Here is a 21,330-nt window from a genome sequence, read left to right as displayed (position 1 = left end):
TTTCAAAGGCATTGAATATCCCTTGGAGCACAGTCAAGTCGATCATTAAGAAGTGGAAGGTATACGGCATCACCCAGAATCTGCTTAGAGCAGGCCGTCCTCCCAAACTGAGCAGCCGGGTAAGAAGGGCATTAGTCAGAGAAACCACCAAGAGGCCAATGACAACTCTGAAAGACCTACAGCGTTCCATGGCTGAGATTGGAGAAGCTGTCCATGTGTTAGCTGAGGTACTCCACAAATCTGGCCTGTATGGAAGAGTGGCAAGAAGGAAGCCGTTTCTGAAAAAAGCCCATGTAAAATCATGCTTGGAATTTGCAAAAAGGCATGTGGGAGACACTGAAAAGATGTGACAAATAATTCTGTGGGCCGATGAAACAAAAATTGAACTATTTGGCCTAAATACAAAGCGTTATGTCTGGTGCAAACCAAACACAGCACATCACCCAGGTAACACCATCCCTACTGTGAAACATGGAGGTGGCAGCATCATGCTATGTGGATGCTTTTTATCGGCAGGGACTGGGAAGCTTGTCAGGGTAGAGGGCAAAATGAATGGAGCTAACCAGCTTCAGTCTGCAAAAGACCTAAGACTGGGATGGAGATTCACCTTTCAGCAGGACAATCACCCCAAGCTCACAGCCAAAGCAATGAATGGGCGAATATTGCATGATCCAGATGTGCTAACTCTGTAGAGACTTACCCCAAAAGACTCACAGCTGTACATGCTGCCAAAGGCGGTACTACCAAGTATTGACTCAGGGGGGTGAATACATATCTAACGAAGACATTTCAGTTTTTTATTTATTTATTTATTTTTCATTAACTGTTTTACAAAAAAAAAAAATCTTGTCTCTTAAGTGTTGTAGGTTGTGTAAATCAAAGGGAAAAAAAAAATCCCACGTAAATGCATCAAGATTTCAGGTTGTAACACAACAAACTGTGAAAATGTCCAAGGGGGGTGAATACTTACTATAGGCACGGTGTGTGTGTGTGTGTGTGTGTGTGTGTGTGTATATATATATATATATATATATATATATATATATATATATATATATATATATATATATACACACACACATACACACACACACATATCAACAGGTAAGCTATAGTATACGATCATTCTAAACAGCTTTATTTTGAATTATCAAGGAACCTGAGCAGTTAGATAACCCAGAATGCATTGTTGTGTATTGTACAGATATCCAGCATATGCATGACAACAACAAAGGGGAAGTCTTAGAGAACAAAATACATTCACCAAAGGAATCGGATTTCTGTTGATTGAACTGGGTGGTGCTGTTGTCCTCTTTCAGAAGCTACATATCTAGTCTTTGAAAGAATTAACAAAAAAAATACAGTACAACACAAGCTTCCAAAAATGTTGCTTAGTGATAAAAAGGCTTCTCTTATTACCAAGCAAGCAAGGAATGTGCACTTACGTAGTGATCTTGCTATTTAATTTTGGAACACACCATTTCGCCTAAGCCCACCCCCTCCTTTTTAAATATAATATGTTTTTTACAAAAGAAATACTGGTTGACAAGACAAAAAGAAAGCCGTAAACAGACAAATCAACATGATTGAAACAAATACGGTAAACAATCAAAAGCAACTTCAATGTGTTCAGGAATATAATTGAAATAAACGGGACCATTTCTTTCCTAGCCTTTCAATTGCAGTTATAAAAGGCTGTAGTTTCTTGATCCCACAACCATCATAAATAAGAGACCTTTTTTTATGACTGTATAAATAACAGTATTTCAAATCTACCAAATCTAAGCTACCACCAAATCCTTCATATAGATAGTTATACAGCAATCAGTCTAACCTAGGCAACATGTTTATTATATGGTATATACATATAATGTAATATGATTCATATAAAACATGCATGTATGAAAGAAGAAACTTGAAAGGGGTGACAAGGCAAAACATGGCTTCGTTTTCGATTCATGCCACGTTTATTTTCTGCACGGGGCCAGTCCTAATCCTGGCGTCATTGCTATTCTGTTTCATTTGGTCCATTGAAAGCCTCTACCTTGGCTATGCCACCCTAGCAGTATTGCTGTGCCCTCAAGTCTTCTTGAGGCTGGTCTTGTGCTTCTGTTTGCGCAGGTGGGCCTCAATCTCGTGTCGGAAGACCAGCATGCCGAGCTGGCCATGCGAGGCCTCGTTCATTGCCTTGGACTGCATGCACATCTTGTACTGCTCGGGTGTCAGCTCGTCCACACAGCGCTTCTCGTGCCACAGGTGGAAGAGCCCTCGCACCGGCGTCCGCACCACCACCAGGTTACTGTGCAGGTACTTCCGGTAGAGGTGCACGTCCTCCCCTCCCCAGCCTTTGATGTCTACATCAAAGCCACCTGTTGGAGACACAAACATTTTATTGCAATGTTTCTTCTTTGGAAAAGAGCCGTAACAAGAGTTAGAGACTTGGGGGGCGCAGAAAGTCCAGAGAGGTAGGCAATAGGAACAGTTTGTGAAGTGGTTTCAGCACAGAGGCGATCAAAGTGGATTTTAAAGCGCATTATATTTAGATACTGTAATACAGAAACTCCACAGCTGGTGAGCTTGTCTGAATCTCTTTCTGTACAACAGAAGCTGGGTCTCCCTTTTAAAAGCCTTAAGAATGCAACCTGTTGGCAAACAATACAATTGTTTACATCCAACGCATTTGTGTTACCTGCTTGCCTGTCTGGCCGTTGCCTCCCTATCACAGGGGTTACCTTCAGATTTGGAAGGTTAATGTTTAGTTTTCCTTCTAGCAAATCATGCACTGGGGCAAGAACTTGGTGAATCAGGCCCAAGAAATGAAACAGTAAAATGTAATAAGACGACAAACAATTTGGCTTATGCCTTCATCTGTATAAAGCAGTAGAAATTATAATGGTATCTAAAAAAAAAAAAAAAAAAATAATGTGTTTTATATACCATATATATATATATATATATACAGGCACACTGTTCACATTTGATACGTTTCTACATGTACTGATAATATTGGTACATTAAATTGTAGAATTTGATCTTGACAGTAATAAACCATGGAGAAGGTTAATCAATTTCTTTTCTCTATTTTAAATCTAATTAAAATATGAAATTAAAAAATTAAATACATGCCCCTGAATTGCTGCTCATTTCTTACGATGCAATCAAATATTCTCATACAAAAACTAAAATATGATATGAAACAAGAAACAATTAAATCTACAGATGTGCATTTGCAAAATATACAGTATATCGGATTCTCCAGAGGTGTGTATTTTTTAAACATTAACCTTACAAAGGGTTAACTGTGGTTTACTATGTTAATTGTGTAATAGTTTAGTAATTGCAAGTACATGCAAAGTAAACTCATGGTAAACTACATGCAAGCATGGTAATCAGACACAGTAACTATGGTAACGCAAGGTAAAAGATCAACTTTTAGAAGGGTGGAGTATCAGCTGCCTGAACTACAGTGTGTCTGAAGAAACACAATTAGGTCAGTGCACCATAACAAGATTAAGCTGACTTTTGAGAAACGTCAGGAAAAACAATTTTTTTTGTAATTGGCAAGTTTTGTTTACATAGAATTTGGGATCTGTAATGTCATTTTTAAGTGTCTGTTTTGGATGAAATGAAGTGATTAACAAAATCTTTCCGTCTACCCAATATGAAGCACTCACAAGAGAGGCAAGTTCCTTTTGCCAGGTCTCTGTTTAGTGGAGAGCAGCTTTTCCACAAACAAAGCCTTGCTTGAACATGTGTTATGAATGCACTAAAAAGAGCACTATATACCAGGGGTTCTCAACCGGGGGTACTCAGCCCCCTAGGGGGCCTTGAGGAGGTTTCTAGGGGTCCTCCAGAAATAAACGAGAATGTTATTTTCCCTGCATGTTTACGACACACTGAAACACACAATAAATGCCAGATATGGATACATTTTTTAATCAACCATCAGCATAACCATCTAATGACGATATATACATCTCATGTGTATATGGTGGGCCACAGGGGTGTGGTCTCAGGAGCAATAAAGTTGAGAAAACCCCTGCTATAGACGGTACCTGGTTCTCAGAAAATGTTTCCTTAAAACAGAGATAATTGAGGGCTTTTGCTGGGATTAGTGCATTACTTAGAGGTTACACTCTTGTACTTGTCTGAGATGTATTTTGTTTGTGCAGGAATTAAATGTATCATGCATTTCAAATAAGATTCATGAGATGCAGCATCTTGTTTTTCAGCACTGACCTTGGAAGAACACACTGAGCCACTGCCAAGCATGACAAGAATCAAAGTTCTTATGCCAATCATGGAATTAAAAACGAACATTTCCGTTATTAAATGGAATGGCAGACTAGTTGATCAAACAGCTTTTAGAAACGCATTTGACCTGATTGAAAGAAAGGACATCTTAACAAACTTTTTGAATTTTTTTTATTTAGGGAGGTGTCCCTACATCAAGAATGCAGCTGTTTTGGTACGCTGTGCTGATTTCTAGTGTTCTGTGCTTCGTTTAACATTGTAGGCATTCATACAAGTTTTAAATGTTTAGATTTGCCTGGAAAACTCTCTGACCAGGCTTTTGGGGATATCATCAGCATACATGTGCTGTATTCTCCACCTACAATCTCTAGCAGTTTGTTCCATTTCATTATCTCATGTACAGGTTTGTTATTTTTTATATTGTACAGCACCAGCTAACAAATGCAGTGAAGCTTTTCCCTGTAGGCACAATCTTACCTATATTGATGAAATCAGATCTATATTGACAAGTCATTCCAAATCCAAAATCTCTCCAGAATCCTGTGTCTTTTTTGATGACCTATGAAAAGAAAAAAAAACATTCAGCTAGTTGAAAGTGATATCACCATTGCAGAAACACATTTCTTGGGGTAAAATGAAAAGCAATATGCCACCTACCCATTCTTTATAGGTAGTAATAAAAAAGGAGTCATATATACAGTCAAAGTTAATGTCTTGCTCCATGTCTGAATATTTTACCGGGGACAACGATTTCAGATGCAAATTCTTATATGCGGGAGGAAGGCAGGCTGAGGCACTAGGCACTTGTACCCTGATACAATATACAAAATCACATGAAAACAACTAACAGATATCCAGTCAACCATTCAGGAATGGGCAGGAAGTAAACAGTGTAGTGAAATCCAATGGTAAGTGTGATGAGTCAAAGGGGTTTCGGTCTGCAATTCAGCCTCCCAACAGTAGAAGGCATCAATCCAACTCGGGACTTCCCTTACCAAGGTCTTGTGACCATGACAAAAGTCATCTTTTTGAGGGGCGGCACCTTCGTGAGGGGCGGAAGTACGAGTATGTAAATTCCAGCCACTGGAGTCAAGTGAAATTAAGGATACCTGTCAGTTTGGGATTGGTGATCCACTGACTACCGGGGCAGGGTTTGCATACTAAAGAGAACGTGCTACTGTGTTCGGGGTTGGTCCTAAGGAATAGAGGCGGGGGAAAAAAGTCTGGAGGGAAGTATGTGAGAGTTTGGACTGTGTCACGAACGGAGGCCGTACTAACTTGGCTCTTTTCTGTTTTTATTCCTTTTTGTTTTATTTTTGGATTTAAGCAGAGCGCGAAGAGGACTAAGAGGCTTCCGTTCCTTTATTTTTTATTACTCCAGCACTCCCTCCCTCACATCCTTCTTTCTTATTTTTCTTTTTTTTTCCATGTAATAATAAATAAAATTTTAATTTTTACACGTAAATCACTGTCTGGAAAATCCATTTTTACTCACACGCCTCACACGTGGTGTCATTGTGGGAGATGGATCCAGCTACAGTTTTGGCGATGTTTAAGGAGCAGGAGGAGAAGCGAGAGGAGAGGGAAGCACGGCGCCAGGAACAGCTCGCCCAGTTCTTTGGTCAGCTGGTAGAGAAAATCTCGACACCAGCGGCGGAAACAGCGGTTGCCTGGATGTTTTCTTCACAACCAAAGCTACAGAAGATGACTCCGGAAGATGATCCTGAGGCGTTCTTGGTCACCTTTGAGAGAGTGGCAGAAGCAGCAGGGTGGCCCAAGGAACACTGGGCCATGAAATTGGCACCCTGTTTGACAGGAGAAGCGCAAGCAGCATATAGAGCCTTGATGGCCTCGGAGGCCGCAGATTATATAAAAATAAAAGAAGCCATTCTCTCACGCCTCGGGATCACGGAAGAAACATACCGGCGCCATTTCCGGGAATACCAGCTGTCCAAGGGGGTGCGGCCCTGGGTTGCGGGACAGTGTCTCCTGGATCAGTGCACCCGGTGGCTGCAACCGGAAGAACACACACCCCAAGAACTGGTGCAGAAGCTATAGAGCAGTTCGCCTCCATACTACCGCCAGGAAATCGGGAGTGGGTTAAAAGGAATCAACCTACCACTCTCGAGAAGGCCATCATCCTGGCGGAGGCTTATGAGGATGCGAATGAAGGTGCCGCCTCTGACCCCACTCCTGCGCCTAAACTAACCAGGACCAACCCATCAGTGAAGCCCAGAGGAGGCAACCAGACCTTCAGACCATGGAGGTCGAGGTTAGCCCCATCTTGGGCGAGAGAAAAAAACCCTAACCTGTCAGTCACCGACTCACAGGACAAGCAAACCCCGTTGGTGCCTTCTACCCCAGTTTGTTACCGATGCAATGAGCCCGGACATATAGCCAGGGATTGTCCGATGATGGAGGTAGACCTGGCAAGAAGATCCTGGTCGGCAGTAACAGGTAAGAACACTGGGGAATGTTGGGAGGGCCCTTATCAATTAAGAGTAAAGGACAGGGATAAGAGTACTAATGCATTTGCGGACTCTGGGTGTGCACAAACATTGATTCGACAAGCTCTTTTGGAGGGGGTAACCTGGGAGCCACAGGGTAAAGTGGCTATCTCATGTATCCATGGAGAGACTCGGGTTTATCCCACCACTAAAGTTAGACTTACTGTTGATGGTTACTCAGCTTACGTTAAAGTGGCTGTAGCGCAATGTTTACCATACCCTGTTCTCCTGGGAAGAGACTGGCCGTTTTTTGATCGTATTTTAGGTCGGGAAATGGTCTTAGTTTCTACCAGGGGACAATCTAAGCAACGGGAGAAAACAATTGGCGAGATTTTCCCGTTACAATCCGACTTGTTTAACCCTAAAATCCGCCCGAGAAAAACAAAGAGAGAGCGCAGGGTGGAAAAATATGAGGGAACTCTGAGACGACAAGGGGAGGGGTCTGACTCAAAGGTAAACCAATCTTGTAAACGGCAGGGTAAAGGAGTAGGTGTTCAGTGTGACCGGGGCTGCGAGGTTACTGATGTGGAAGGTCACATAATAAAAGACACTCCTCTCAGCGTACCTAATCATTGGGACCGAGATATTGACCTGGGCTATGAACAACAAAATGATCCCACATTACAGTATGCTTGGAAACAGGTTAGATATGTTGAGGGGAAGGATATGCAGGAAGGACAACCAGTGGTATTTCCGCATTTTTCTGTATCTGGGCACTTATTATATAGAATAACCCGGGCTCCCGGGACGGGACAGCTCGTAAAACAGTTATTGGTTCCTAGGCCTTTTCAGTCAGAAGTCATGAGATTGGCGCATGACATTCCATTTGCAGGTCATTTAGGAACTGAAAAGACTCAGGAACGAATTCTGGCCCGGTTTTTTTGGCCAGGGGTTTATGGTCTTGTGCGGAAGTATGTATCTGAGTGTCCGGAATGTCAATTAGCTGCCCCTAAGTCAGTTCGCCCCGCACCTCTGGTTCCACTTCCAATTATTGGAGTACCGTTTGAAAGGATTGGTGTAGATTTAGTAGGCCCTCTGGAGGGAGCAGAGTCAGGATATCGGTATATTTTAGTAGTAGTGGACTACGCAACGAGATATCCAGAAGCTGTTCCCTTACGCTCTATGAATGCAGAAGTAGTAGCAAATGAATTGGTTAAAATATTTTCTAGGGTGGGAATCCCGAAAGAAATTCTCACTGATCAGGGCACTAATTTTATGTCAGACTGTATTCAGCAACTATATAAATTATTGAAAATCCGTTCAATTAGAACCTCACTTTTTCATCCTCAAACAGATGGGCTTGTTGAACGATTTAATCAGACTTTGAAAAATATGTTGCGCCGCTTTGTAGATCAAGAAAAACGCAATTGGGCTAAACTGCTTCCCTACTTGCTCTTTGCAGTTCGTGAGGTACCACAATCCTCAACGGGGTTTTCTTCGTTTGAGCTCTTGTACGGTCGGCAGCCGCGGGGTATCTTGGATCTCATAAGAGAAGGCTGGGAAGAACAGTCAAAAGACTCTAAAAATATAGTGAAATATGTATTACAGCTACGCGATCGCTTAGAATTAGTCGGTCGATTGGCACATGACAATCTCAAATCGACACAGCAGAAGCAGCAACAAAGCTACAATAAAAATGCAAGAATTCAGAACTTTCGACCTGGAGATAAAGTGTTGTTGTTGCTTCCCTCATCGGAATCTAAGTTGTTTGCTAAATGGCAGGGTCCCTTTGAGGTCACTCGAGCAATTGGAAAAGTCAATTATGAGATCCGACAGCCTGGGCGTCGGAAGGAAAATCAAATTTATCATGTTAATCTCCTCAAACCGTGGAAAGAACGGGAGGTCCATTTTATATCTCCCGAACAGGAGGGAGAGGACTATGGACCCTCAATTGAGCCAGTATCAGCAGCTGGGGTTCCGATGGGGGAACAATTAACTCCTGATCAATGCAAAGAGGTAAGCAATTTAATTAAAATGTTTGGTGATGTGTTTTCTAACGTGCCCGGAAGAACGCATTTGATCGAACATGCTATTATCACTCCGCCAGGTCTGAGAGTTAGACAGAGACCGTATCGCATTCCAGAGAGTCGGAGAGATTCTGTTCGAAGAGAGGTGGAGTGTATGTTGAAACTTGGGATAATTGAACCTTCCCGAAGTGAGTGGTGTAGCCCAATTGTACCAATAGACAAACCAGATGGGTCACTACGGTTATGTATAGACTTTAGGAGGGTGAATGCTATCTCTAAGTTTGATGCATATCCCATGCCTCGGGTAGATGAACTCTTAGACAGGCTGGGGCGAGCTCGGTTTATTTCAACTTTGGATCTGACGAAAGGATACTGGCAAATTCCATTAGCAAAAGCCTCTCGTGAGAAAACGGCATTCTCAACCCCAGATGGTCTTTTTCAATTTTGTACTATGCCGTTCGGACTTCATGGAGCTTCCTGCAACTTTCCAGAGACTGATGGACAGGGTATTACAACCTCATCGAGAGTATGCAGCTGCATATATCGATGATGTAGTCATATACAGTTCTTCCTGGAAAGAACATTTGAGTAGATTAAAAGCCGTCCTACAGTCTCTGAGGAAGGCGGGGCTCACAGCGAACATGGCAAAGTGCGCTATTGGAAAAGAAGAAACTAAATATTTAGGTTTCATAATGGGTAAGGGTAGAGTGAAACCGTTGGTTTCAAAAGTCCAGGCTTTGTTGGATTCACCGGTACCTACCACAAAAACCCAGGTGAGATCATTGTTGGGATTGGCTGGTTATTACCGCCGCTTTATTCCACACTTTTCCACTATAGCCGCCCCTCTCACTGATCTCACTAAAAAGAACGCTCCAAATAAAATTAAGTGGAGTGCAGAGTGTCAGACAGCCTTTGAATCTATTAAAACTAATTTGAGTCAGGCCCCAGCATTAATAAGCCCGGATTTCAGCCGAGAGTTCATCCTTCAGACAGATGCATCGCAGACTGGTCTGGGGGCGGTTCTGTCCCAGGAAAAAAATGGTATAGAACACCCGATATTATATATTAGTCGGAAGTTACTGCCGAGAGAACAAAGGTACTCTGTGGTAGAGAAAGAATGCCTGGCAGTAAAATGGGCGGTGGAGTCCTTAAAATACTATCTTCTGGGACGACCCTTTGTACTCATCACAGATCACGCCCCTTTAAAGTGGTTAGACACAATGAAGGATTCAAACGCTAGGATTACGCGGTGGTACCTGGCGCTCCAACCCTTCGCCTTTCAAATAAGGCATCGTGCAGGTAAGTTACATCAAAATGCTGATTTTTTTTCCCGGGAGGGAGGGGAAAAGGAGGGGTTAGAGTTTTCCGAGTGTTCCTTCTGCTCCACTCTGAGGGGTGGGATATGTGATGAGTCAAAGGGGTTTCGGTCTGCAATTCAGCCTCCCAACAGTAGAAGGCATCAATCCAACTCGGGACTTCCCTTACCAAGGTCTTGTGACCATGACAAAAGTCATCTTTTTGAGGGGCGGCACCTTCGTGAGGGGCGGAAGTACGAGTATGTAAATTCCAGCCACTGGAGTCAAGTGAAATTAAGGATACCTTTCAGTTTGGGATTGGTGATCCACTGACTACCGGGGCGGGGTTTGCATACTAAAGAGAACGTGCTACTGTGTTCGGGGTTGGTCCTAAGGAATAGAGGCGGGGGAAAAAAGTCTGGAGGGAAGTATGTGGGAGTTTGGACTGTGTCACGAACGGAGGCCTTACTAACTTGGCTCTTTTCTGTTTTTATTCCTTTTTGTTTTATTTTTGGATTTAAGCAGAGCGCGAAGAGGACTAAGAGGCTTCCGTTCCTTTATTTTTGATTACTCCAGCACTCCCTCCCTCACATCCTTCTTTCTTATTTTTCTTTTTTTTTCCGCGTAATATTAAATAAAATTTTAATTTTTACACGTAAATCACTGTCTGGAAAATCCATTTTTACTCACACGCCTCACAGTAAGTTAGCTTATTTGTCTTCAAGGCTGATTGTAAAACATATTCCCCATTCCACTGGAATTTGTCTGTAATCATTTGTAATAAGAAGTCAGTTTGAGGTGGAACAGAAACAGGTTTATGCTTTTAACAAAATTGTTTAATACTAAATTAGCAACAGCATTATTGTAATACTATTATATAACACCATTTGTTATACAGCCTTATACAGTTTACAGTATATTAAATTGGAGGCTACATTTATGTTTTTTTTCACAGTACTGCCACTTACATTTAAAAACAAAATAAATAGAAAAAAGATTGGCATTTACTATTAATATTAGAATGTGGAGAACTGTCAATACCTGAAGGACCTCTTAAATTAAACCAGAGTTATTTACCTGAAGTTTTTTTAACAGCAACGATTTGTTTTCCTTTAGTACGGTGGTATATGCTTTGTGAACATTACCCCTGGTTTGAAGAATAAATCCATAACAGAAAATGTTATTCTTTTGTAGTTTAAAATAATTTGTACTACAGCAACAATATGATGACAAGGACTGGGTCAGTAAAGGATAAATACTTACTAATTGCTGTTCTATTGGGGGTATTGCATCACGATGGCCGTAGATTAAACCAGGATTGTACTGACTGAAAAGGACTGGATAGAAAACCTTTTTACCTAAAAAAACAACAAAAACACGACAAAGGTAATAGTTTATGTCAGCAAACAGCAGAAGAAAGTAAGAGGGTATATAATATAGGCACAGATAAAAGCCAAATCAGAATTTTCATATCTTGTTTTCTGGAATAATGACATGGACATCAAATAGATTTTTTGTTAGCTCCTTTTTTGAAAGGATAATTACAATTTTCTTTAAAGATTTTATTTTTACAAATGCTTCCAGGGACATGGCGCATTGATTATACTGATAAGTCATCAATATCAGACTAATGCCAAGCCCAATACTTGTGTGGATGGGTTTTCATACACAAGTTTTGTCACCAAAAAGTCTGTGGCTTGCCAGCAGTCTCATATTGATGACTAGTCCAATAGAACAAACATGTTCACAAAATGGTCCTTCTGACTTTACACTGTTCCCAGCCACACCTGGCTGTGCATTTAGTCTGCAGGCGTTGAGGAACTCTGAGGTGAAGTAGATATCCACGTCACAGAAGAAGAGGAGAATGTTGTTTCCTTTCCAGGCCCGGGCGCCCACATCCAGCCCCTTCCCCCGTGAGAACTCTTCATTCAGCTGGATGAAGGTGTAGTTCTTGAAGTTCACCACCCTTAGTGGGGACAAAACACATCATTGTTAACAGACTTCATTCCCATGAACTGTCCCTGCTTAATACTGACAGCACAAAGACCGCAGCCTGATTCACATCAACATTCATGGCACTGCCATAGCTTACTTTGCAAATACTGTGTTTAAGAGAATGCTTGTGTATATAATACAGAGGAGATAGCAAATGTGTTTATTAAAGAGAATGCTTATGTATATAATACAGAGGGGACAGTAAAATGTTTATACATTTGTATGTGTTTATTTTAGCGGAAGATATAGAAATCCTGTTGTAGCTTAATCCTGGACATGTTTAACAAGTGCAAAATGCATCTCAACAGCTGTCATAATTTATTAAAAAGGTGCACCTGGCTAATGCTTTTAACAACATGATGTATTTTCATGGTGTTGTTTTTGCCATATTTTAATGTTTGCGCCTTTACTTTTGGAGTAATATATAATAGAAAAACATGAGAGAGACAAAGTGAGAGTGAGAGGGTGGGTGATTACTGAATACTTACAATGGTTGATATAGAATAAGACGGATAGATAAACAGCTAATGTATAGTTACTGAAGAAAGGTGACATTGAGAGACCGTGGTAATACATCATAGGTGGCTATTGAATAGGAGAAGAGAGAGACAGAGATGGATAGGAAGGATTTTTTATTTTAGTTACTGTACTGTAGCAACAGTACAGACCTACCCTGATCCCCCTCAGCATCACTTCAGCTTCAGTTGCATTTTAAAATACAAACACTATTTAACATTATTAAAATATGAAAACATCAGCTACATTTATTAATGAATCACAATAATAACCAAAACATAGGGCTTGCGAGTTTAACGGTTCCTGGCATGTTTTAAAAATCAACAGGTTCAGAGACATAAACAATCTCAAGTCCAATAGTCAACAAAACAAATGGAGGGAATTACAAAACATTACTTGATAGAGTCATAACTGTGATTTGTGGGAAATTGATCGACGTACTGAAGTGTTTTGGGTTTGTTTTTTGACGCCACAGGCACTATTCTGTTTAAGCCTGGCATGCCTATTTATCATAGTGTGCAAACCAAGGTCTTCTAAAGTTAGTGATGAGACTGTCAGAGATCTACTTGCTTTCCAATGAATGGGTGTTGCTGGCTATTTATTCCTCATTTAAACTACTGAAACACTAATGCCTAGAAAGAATGACTTCTCATAGTTTATTTTTCAAAGTGGATGCTATTTACTCTCATTTCATTGGAGTGGAAAAACATTTTTATTTTAGTTCAATTTCCTGCAAGGTCTCTAAAGAACATGTTTCATTCTCATTTTGTAACATTAGAAGGTACAAAATATGGGTTAACTGTTGTTTTGATCTAAAGTGTGGAAACTAAATATTTATACATTTATAAGCCTGCAGTTTCACTGACGTCATGTTACTGTATTTTATTGTATGTAATAATGATAATAAGTGGCTTAATAAAAATCCACCCTATGGGAAAACATTAAGGATTAAATAAAAGAGCAGAAGAAAGATATGTTTACATCATCATCAAAATAGACTTCTTATAGAGTACTTACTACAACACCCTTCAAACAGTGATCATGATCCAGACCCCTTACCACAAAAACCTGGCTTTAGTGTCATGAAGAGTTCTATATATATATATATATATGACTAGAAACTGCATAGAGAAGTTTTTGTTAACTTTCTAAAGCCTGAACAACTTTTAAATGACTTAAAACTGCATTTAATGATTCTTAAAGAAACAATTCACAACAGACATTATGAACAATATTTGCATGTGGACTCTTCATGCCCAAATCCACAGTGAAATATTTAAGCATTAATGTCCAGCGCAACAGTTGTTACCTGCTACATAACTGACCGCCGAGACAGTGAGGAACGTAACCTTATAATATGGCAACATGAAGTGATACAGCACTGATCATCTTCAAACACTAAAACCTCCAGCTGCTCTGCTCTGCTTTGAATTTCGGGACTGTTCTGTCTTGATGGACGGCAGAATAATGGAAACTGTTCAGTCAGGGACAGTGGGGACCTTATTGACCATGGCAAGTCTGTAAACATTTGTTAAATAGTATAGGTATCTTAAATTTAATTAAACCTGTTGTAAAAATTGAATTATATAAATGCTTCCTGCTGTTACCAATCTTCTGCAGTTTGGTTAAAATCTTTTAAACATACTGAAAAAAAGGAAATTCAATTGGATATTTGCTATGTCTGCTTCATGATTAATAAATCAATTAAACCGCCTTAAAATTTAACAAAGCAGTCCATTTAAATATCCTTTTTAAGTCTGAAAGAAAGTTTTCTCCACTTGCTTCATTAATACAGTAAAGGAAAAAAAGAGAGCCTATGCACCCAAAAATATATATTTGGTGTTGGGTTTCTAATTATTGTAAATAGTTAGGCTTAAAATAGGGATTGTATATTGATTCCCTGCATTGTGTCTAGTTCACCTCAACAGGCAGACAAGCCAGCCTAGTGAGAATGTATCTGGACAGGTTAGTCTGACATGATTGGAAGGAAACTAAAACAAGTGTGAGAATGCATTCAAGCCAAATTGGTTAGTTAAAATCAGCTAAAGACCCACAATCCGTGCAATATGTCAATAACCTTCTCATTGGGTTTATGTTATGCAAGTATTGCTGAAATTGCATTGTTTGTCACGTACACTTTCGTAAATGATTGCCGTTCTATACCAAAAATGCTATAATTAATCTTGTTATTCATATTTAGGCAGTAGTATGATATAAATGTCAGTTATCACCTCCATTATTATTACTTAATAAGCAGGAGGTATTGTTTTTGGGACTCCTTTGTTTCAGTTGTGCACTGGTAATTACAGCTATAGTCTGGAAGACATTGCTAACTGGCTTCTTGGAGAGAGAGAGCGTACTGGGATCGGTATGATGTATTCACAGCAAGTTCAGAAGAACCTTTCACAAGCTACTGTGTTCCAAAAGCAGTCATAATGGAATTGTGTGACATGTTGTGTCTTCTGTAAATTCAATTTCTCCACAGACCAGCAGATTGAAGTAAAAAAGAAATTTCCAGTCAATCGTTGGGTTCCCTAATACAATCAGTGCTATAGACTGTGCTTGTGTAGCAATTAAAGCACCAAGAGTGAATTAATTTAATTTTGTGAACTAAGTGTTGTGGCTTAATGGCCAGGCGGAACCCATGATTAATTTATTCTTCAAAAACAGCAGTCTGGGCACTCACCGAGAAAACAGAGCAGTGACAAACAGTTACATTGATCATTTATGGCTATATAGGGACAGTTTAAATGCAAATTTCTACATGCAAACAACTTTTGTGACATTGACATTTATTAACACCTATTAGAAATGTGCGTGCAAGTGCCTTACAAAAGATTGATATTTTGGGTTTAATTATGCATGCGACAATTCTAAACTTAATCCATACGAACAAATCAAGAAATTCATGCACGAATGATAAAATAAGGCTCAGTTTTGTGTTTATATATGTATATGTATGTATGTGTGTATGTTTAGATATGTATATGTATGTATGTATGTCCCTTGGATGGGCTGCCATCAAAACAGCCCATCCAAGGGACATAGTGGGACTCTTGGGAGGGAGGGCTTGGGTTTGAAAGGGGGTGGGAGTTGGCCTTGACCTGCCTGGGTTTATTGTGTTCAGGTGGCTGGGGTTGATTAGAGTACTTAACGATCAATCAGCACCCAGCCTCCTGACATAAAAGTAAGCCTCAGCTTCTTATTAGGGAGAGGAGGGAGCTGAGGAAGCAAGCTGGTGTGTGTGCACTTGCTGTTTTGTGTTTTTGAATTTTTCAAAAGACATTGCCCAGTCTGGAAACCTTTTCTGTAAGTTTTGCTTTGTGTTTTGTGTGGTTTTTTTTGTGTATAAATACCTTTGTTTTGGCCCTTGTGCCCTTTTATTTCGTGCTTACTTTTATTATAAATTTATTTTTTTGAACTGCAGTCTGTCTCTGGGCCTCTATCCACTCGCCAGCCTGTCACAGTAGGATTAGACCTTCAGTTCCCATGAAGGAATTAGATGTAATCATTGAGCTATGGTAACATCCAGTTTTTGGACCAACACCCTGTGGATAATTTTAGTTGATATTGAAGGTTTATCAATATATTATTTCAGGTCACATTGCTTAAAATAAATAAATAAATAAACCACATTTAAAACTAAAATGTGAATAGCTTTTATACCACAGTCTTCTCCTGTGAATGGCTGTTTAAATAAATTCACATGTTGTAGAACCACAGCAGTGGACAAAGGGTCAAACATTTTTTATAATTAGAACTTTAGCACCTGCACCAGCTGGCTTCATCTCCATAGCAACACTGAAATTCTGAGGTTTAGTAACACTGATAAATTCTGAGGCCAATGCTCAACCAAGTTTGAAAAAAAAAAAAAAAAAAAAAACACAGACAACAGTCAAGGTTACATGGAAAATTACTTTTCTTTTTTCTGGGTTTGTCCAGTCAGTCAGAAAAATGGAGAGCAGCTTTTAAAAACTTGAACTGCCAGCTGCAACATCTAGAAAACACCCAATGATTCAATAAACTTGGAAGAAAACAAAAAAATATCGCTCAAGGACTTAAAAGTCCTACATTGACTGGGATCATCATAGGAAAACAGGAAAGTGAATCATTAAAGAATGAATTAATGGTCTGAATTGGCCCACCTGGGATCGGTTCATTTTACTGGAAGAATATAATATATTTTTATTAAACCTAACCCTAACCCTAACCATAATATGCTCTTATTAAACAAAGGCTGAAAGGAACACAGCTCTGCTGAGTCGCTTCACACTGTATCACAATGAATGAAGTATTTTCCCTAATTGAACTAAACGACAGAGAATTACAGAAACTATACTTGGGGAATGTAATAAATGTATATTTGTAGAAAGGTGATGTGAAATGTGAAAGAGTGGGTCATACTTTGTTTTATAGCAAAAGGGCTAGTTTTAATCTTTCATGAAAGTAAATTGCCAGCTTAACAGCTATATCAATTACAAAGCAATCTATGTAATTGAATAAGAGGTGCTGGGGTTGTTTTTAAGAAATTAATGGGTGGTGTTGCTGTAAATTCTAATTTTCACAACAGATAGATAAAGAATTGATTGTGATTTTGTAATCTCCCATTGATTAGAATTCACTGAATTTATATTCATTTATTTAATGGCTTAGATTTACTCAAACAGTTACACTGTTATGTACTCAGGTTGTCCGTCTGCTGAGTTGAAAGTGTTGATGTTATTGTTGGGACAGTTTACAGAGACGTTAATGAAAGCTTGCTTTTACACAAAGTTAATATCTACACCAAAGCTAAGATATTACCTGACTATTGTTGCTTACTGAAATTAATGTGCTGATTTATGCTATTTTGATATTAATCTTCGTTTTTACTTTTGTACCCTATTTTATTTACAAACTTTTGATAAAATGTATAAAAGATATAACAGTGAAACCATCTTGAACTTGTTTGGGAGAAATTTATAACTACCACTTTCAAACACAAATGACGCTATTGAGCCATCTCAGAGACTTTAAAAAAATTATTGAAAACTCCCATTCACACAGCACGACATTGCGCAATCTATGCCAATACCGTCATAATTCATTCACACAGCCAAAAGGGTCATGTGAGTACAACTTTCAAACCTGTCAGTCAACAGATCAAGCTACTTAAAGAACCTCTCTCTCTCTCTCTCTCTCTCTCTCTCTCTCTCTCTCTCTCTCTCTATATCTATATATATATATATATATATATATATATATATATATATACGTACATGTGGAAAATTTAAATTAAAATGTTTAAGTGGGGATGCATTATTAATATTATTTTCATTCAGCCATCTGATACCAACTGCAGTGTATTAAAAGTTGTAGGCTTGTCGACCATCAAAAAAAAAAACAAGATGGACAACGTATTGCACATATGTTAACAGTTTTTTTAACGTCTACGTAATTTATATATATATATATATATATATATATATATATATATATATATATATATATATATTTATAAAGCCTTTGTCGCAGGGTCTGTGCCCTCAAATTCTACTGCACAGCATCTGTTTATTAGATGCCGGTGGGGCAGGATACCTGACCTCTGTGTATATTATTATTATTATTATGATTTATTGTACAGATGACCGGTGGAAAGCCCATATGATTCTTGTGTATTATTACATATGATTTAAAATGCAGGATGAGCGAGGTGCCGTTCGTATGTGTCAGTGTGTGGTTTTGTTTTATAAATTACCTAGTGGGAAGGTGTGAGTGTTTAATTAGCTGAGTCACACATCCTTAGTAAACCTGTGCACAATGTGACTGAGGATAATAAGTTAACTGCTAGCCAGTTATTCCCTGGGTCATAGCTATAAAAGAGCTGCAGTCTATCTGTACAGAGGAGAGTGTTAGAGGCGGGACGTGAGTCTGAAATGAAACAATGATTTTTCCGTGTTTTGCTTGTCTGTTTTGTATTGGCCCTTGTGCCGTTTTGTTTCTAACTCTGTTTTTTCATTTAATAAATGCTGAGCGCAACCAAGTGCTCAGTTTCACCAGATCCAAGTCTGTGTGTTCTATCACTTCCTGGTTCTAATAATAATAATATACACAGAGGACAGGCCCCCTGCCACTCCTAGAATTGTAAAATTTCTTAACTGACTTTCAATCCACGCCCACTGTAGTGCTTCAGTGCCTGGATAGCCTTTTACACAGGAGTTGAGACGGTTCAGAGACGGCATAAAATATGAGCCGTCACAACTCGTCTGTGTGAAAGGGGTATTCTGAGGGTAACTGAATTAAACCATTAACACATTAATTATCTTGAGTATCTAAACACCAATTCTCCCTACACTGTATTTACATGTTGAAGGATATGTAACTTAAAATAATTTACTGAATAATTAATTCTATCTTTCTGTTTTTTTTTTATTGTATCTGTGTTGAAACCACCTTGCGAGGGCAATTTTGCAAAGAGATCTTAAGGAGAACCCTGATTTCAATAAAACAATAAAAGAAAGTGTACAAAAAATATTAGAAAAGGCTTGTTTTTCTTCTGTTTGCATTTCAAAGAAATCTGGCAATATAATATTTAACATTGGTGAACCTAGTACTTCCTTTTTGAATGACAGCAACGGAAAAAACAAATTAGTTATTTTATGTTACACTTGCTATGGAGAAGCACAAAGCAGTTGCGCACTGCCATGCTGTAACATTAACAATGAAGCCAAAGTCCTTATGTTATTCACTAGTTATGCCCTTTTAAATAATAATGCAGTTTGTTATGTCTCTCTCTTCCAGGCATGAGCTGTTCATTCTGTTCCAGGTGCTTCTAAAAGCACCGTGCTGCCAAAACATATATTTGGAAACTGAATTTAAGCACAATTTTTGTGCCAGCTGTACATAACCACAAATTATTAAGCCTTTGCAGAGCAATATTCTTCCAATTTTACACAGCAACAAAAATATCATTTTAGAATTGCAATTGCTTTCAAAGATATTTAAACAGCCCCCCTCCCAAAGGGAATTAAACCTATGAATCTTATGTTATCTATCATATTCTGTTTCCATGACTGTTGGTTACAGATTGAGGAAAGAAAGTTTAAACAGAGAAACCTTGTGTGCCTACAGCTTAAACAACCTTGGGAAACAAACAGGACAGCCAACAGTCTGGTTTCTGAAGAAGTACAGTGCAGTACACAGAATGTGGAAATAAAAGTGGTTATTAGTCACACAGGAATCACTAAGTATCAATAGTGTTTCAGGAGAGGGTCTGCTAGTTCCCTACAAGGTATAGCAAAAACCAATAGTTTGCAAAGGATTTATTTATAAATTGCTAGGTGGACAATCCTTTAACACATTCCAGCTTCCTGCACATCAAAAAGAGCAATAGTGTATTTAATGGTACTCCCAGCCTCCCACTCCACATACAGAAACTAATGACTTTGAAGGGGCCTGGAGATCTGCACTGAAATTTAGATTAAAGACTTCAAAACAATCCTCTACTTGAGCCCCCTTCCTCTCGAGGAGTAATTTGTGGCAGAATGCACGGTGTCTCTGTTATTTACAGTTTAAAAGGGGGGACGGTGTTGGATTGCATGTGGAAAAATGGCCTTGGTGCTTAAGTGGTTGGCTGTGGTAGGAGGGAAATAGGTTTAGACACAGTCCATAGGCATCACGAAATAACACAGCTGGGACTTTTGTTAAAGTTTTAATTTGTTTTATACCACAATGCTGCATATATTAAGAGACAGATTGTTACGCAGATTTATTTGCAAATAGCACCAAATCAAGTAAACTTTTTAACACCTCCTTTTCTCTTCTAAACAAGCAGTCTGATGGCTTTGAGCCTACTACTCGCACATGTCATTATCTGCCACTTCAGGATCCCCAACACTTAAAGGGGAACTGTATTCAGAATAACAAAGCTCTCTAAATGCTCTGTGTACATAACAAATGCGTCTCGTTGCACTAATTCTGTTAAAAAATCAAGTGTTTGGCCAGTATTTAAATTTTTGAAGCTGGAAATGCAGGCCGTCATCATATTGGAACCTTTCTGTCACTGCTGTTACGTCATACTGTTCACAGCCACCCACACCAGTGAGCATCGGCAGGGTGAAATATGTCGGAATGCAAAGTGTTGGGGTGCAAAAATAACAAAACAAAAAACAGTAACAAAAATATTTTTCTATGCCTAAGCCTTAAACCAACAAAGGGTGGTGTGGCAGGGCAGGGCCCTGTCTGTAAATGTTGTTGTGTGGTGATTTGGTGGTGGTTGGCAGGGATGGAGTTAATTTCCTATCCCTGCCAAAATACATGTGAGAATGTGGCTGGAGCTAATTGAGTAATTGATAATTAGGCTCCAGCCACATGCTATAAAAAAGGGGGAAATGCCTTTGTTTGTTGGAGGTGTTTCTGTGTTGCTAAATTTGTTTTGTGTTACAAAGTTCAGTGAAGGCTCTGCCCAGCCTGAACAGTTTTTTTTAACCTATTTTGTTTGACTTTTTGATTTATTTTTGTTGATTAAAACAGTGCAGTGGTGCTTTAACTGCAGTTTTACTGTCTCTGAGTCTCTGTCCTCCCAGCTATCCTGTCATGTGGTGTTACAGGTGGGATAGTGCCCCCTAGAGGCTTGGAGTGGGACTGTAGTTTAAAAAAATAATAATAATAATAATTTTATTTTTTTTTAATATGGAGCTGGCCCAGGAGGACGCAGATTACAGTTGGGAGTTTTTTTTAAAGAGACTCGCTGAAGAGTTGTGCCCTGGCTGTGGGGAATATGGGCACACGGTGGCCATCTGCCCCAAGCAGTACGAG

The 21,330-nt window shown here is 39.3% G+C and overlaps 1 protein-coding gene across 1 annotated transcript in view; it reads right to left on the bottom strand.

The window, feature by feature from the left end:
* Positions 1-1,030: 1,030 nt before the first annotated feature.
* The window catches only part of LOC121314225 (chondroitin sulfate N-acetylgalactosaminyltransferase 1-like), a 73,462-nt gene continuing 53,162 nt past the window's right edge, over positions 1,031-21,330 (bottom strand). The window contains exons 5-8 of the mRNA XM_041247256.1: positions 11,811-11,989; positions 11,287-11,381; positions 4,732-4,813; positions 1,031-2,369 (exon numbers count right to left, since the gene is read on the bottom strand). Of these exons, the coding sequence (XP_041103190.1) occupies positions 2,080-2,369; positions 4,732-4,813; positions 11,287-11,381; positions 11,811-11,989 (646 nt within the window). The 3' untranslated portion in view covers positions 1,031-2,079. The remainder of the gene's footprint in view (positions 2,370-4,731; positions 4,814-11,286; positions 11,382-11,810; positions 11,990-21,330) is intronic.

The sequence above is a fragment of the Polyodon spathula genome, chromosome 1, assembly GCF_017654505.1.
Source record: "Polyodon spathula isolate WHYD16114869_AA chromosome 1, ASM1765450v1, whole genome shotgun sequence".
Classification (NCBI taxonomy): Eukaryota; Metazoa; Chordata; class Actinopteri; order Acipenseriformes; family Polyodontidae; genus Polyodon; species Polyodon spathula.
The sequence above is the reverse complement of the archived record's forward strand: the minus strand, read 5'-3'. Positions and strand labels throughout refer to the sequence as shown.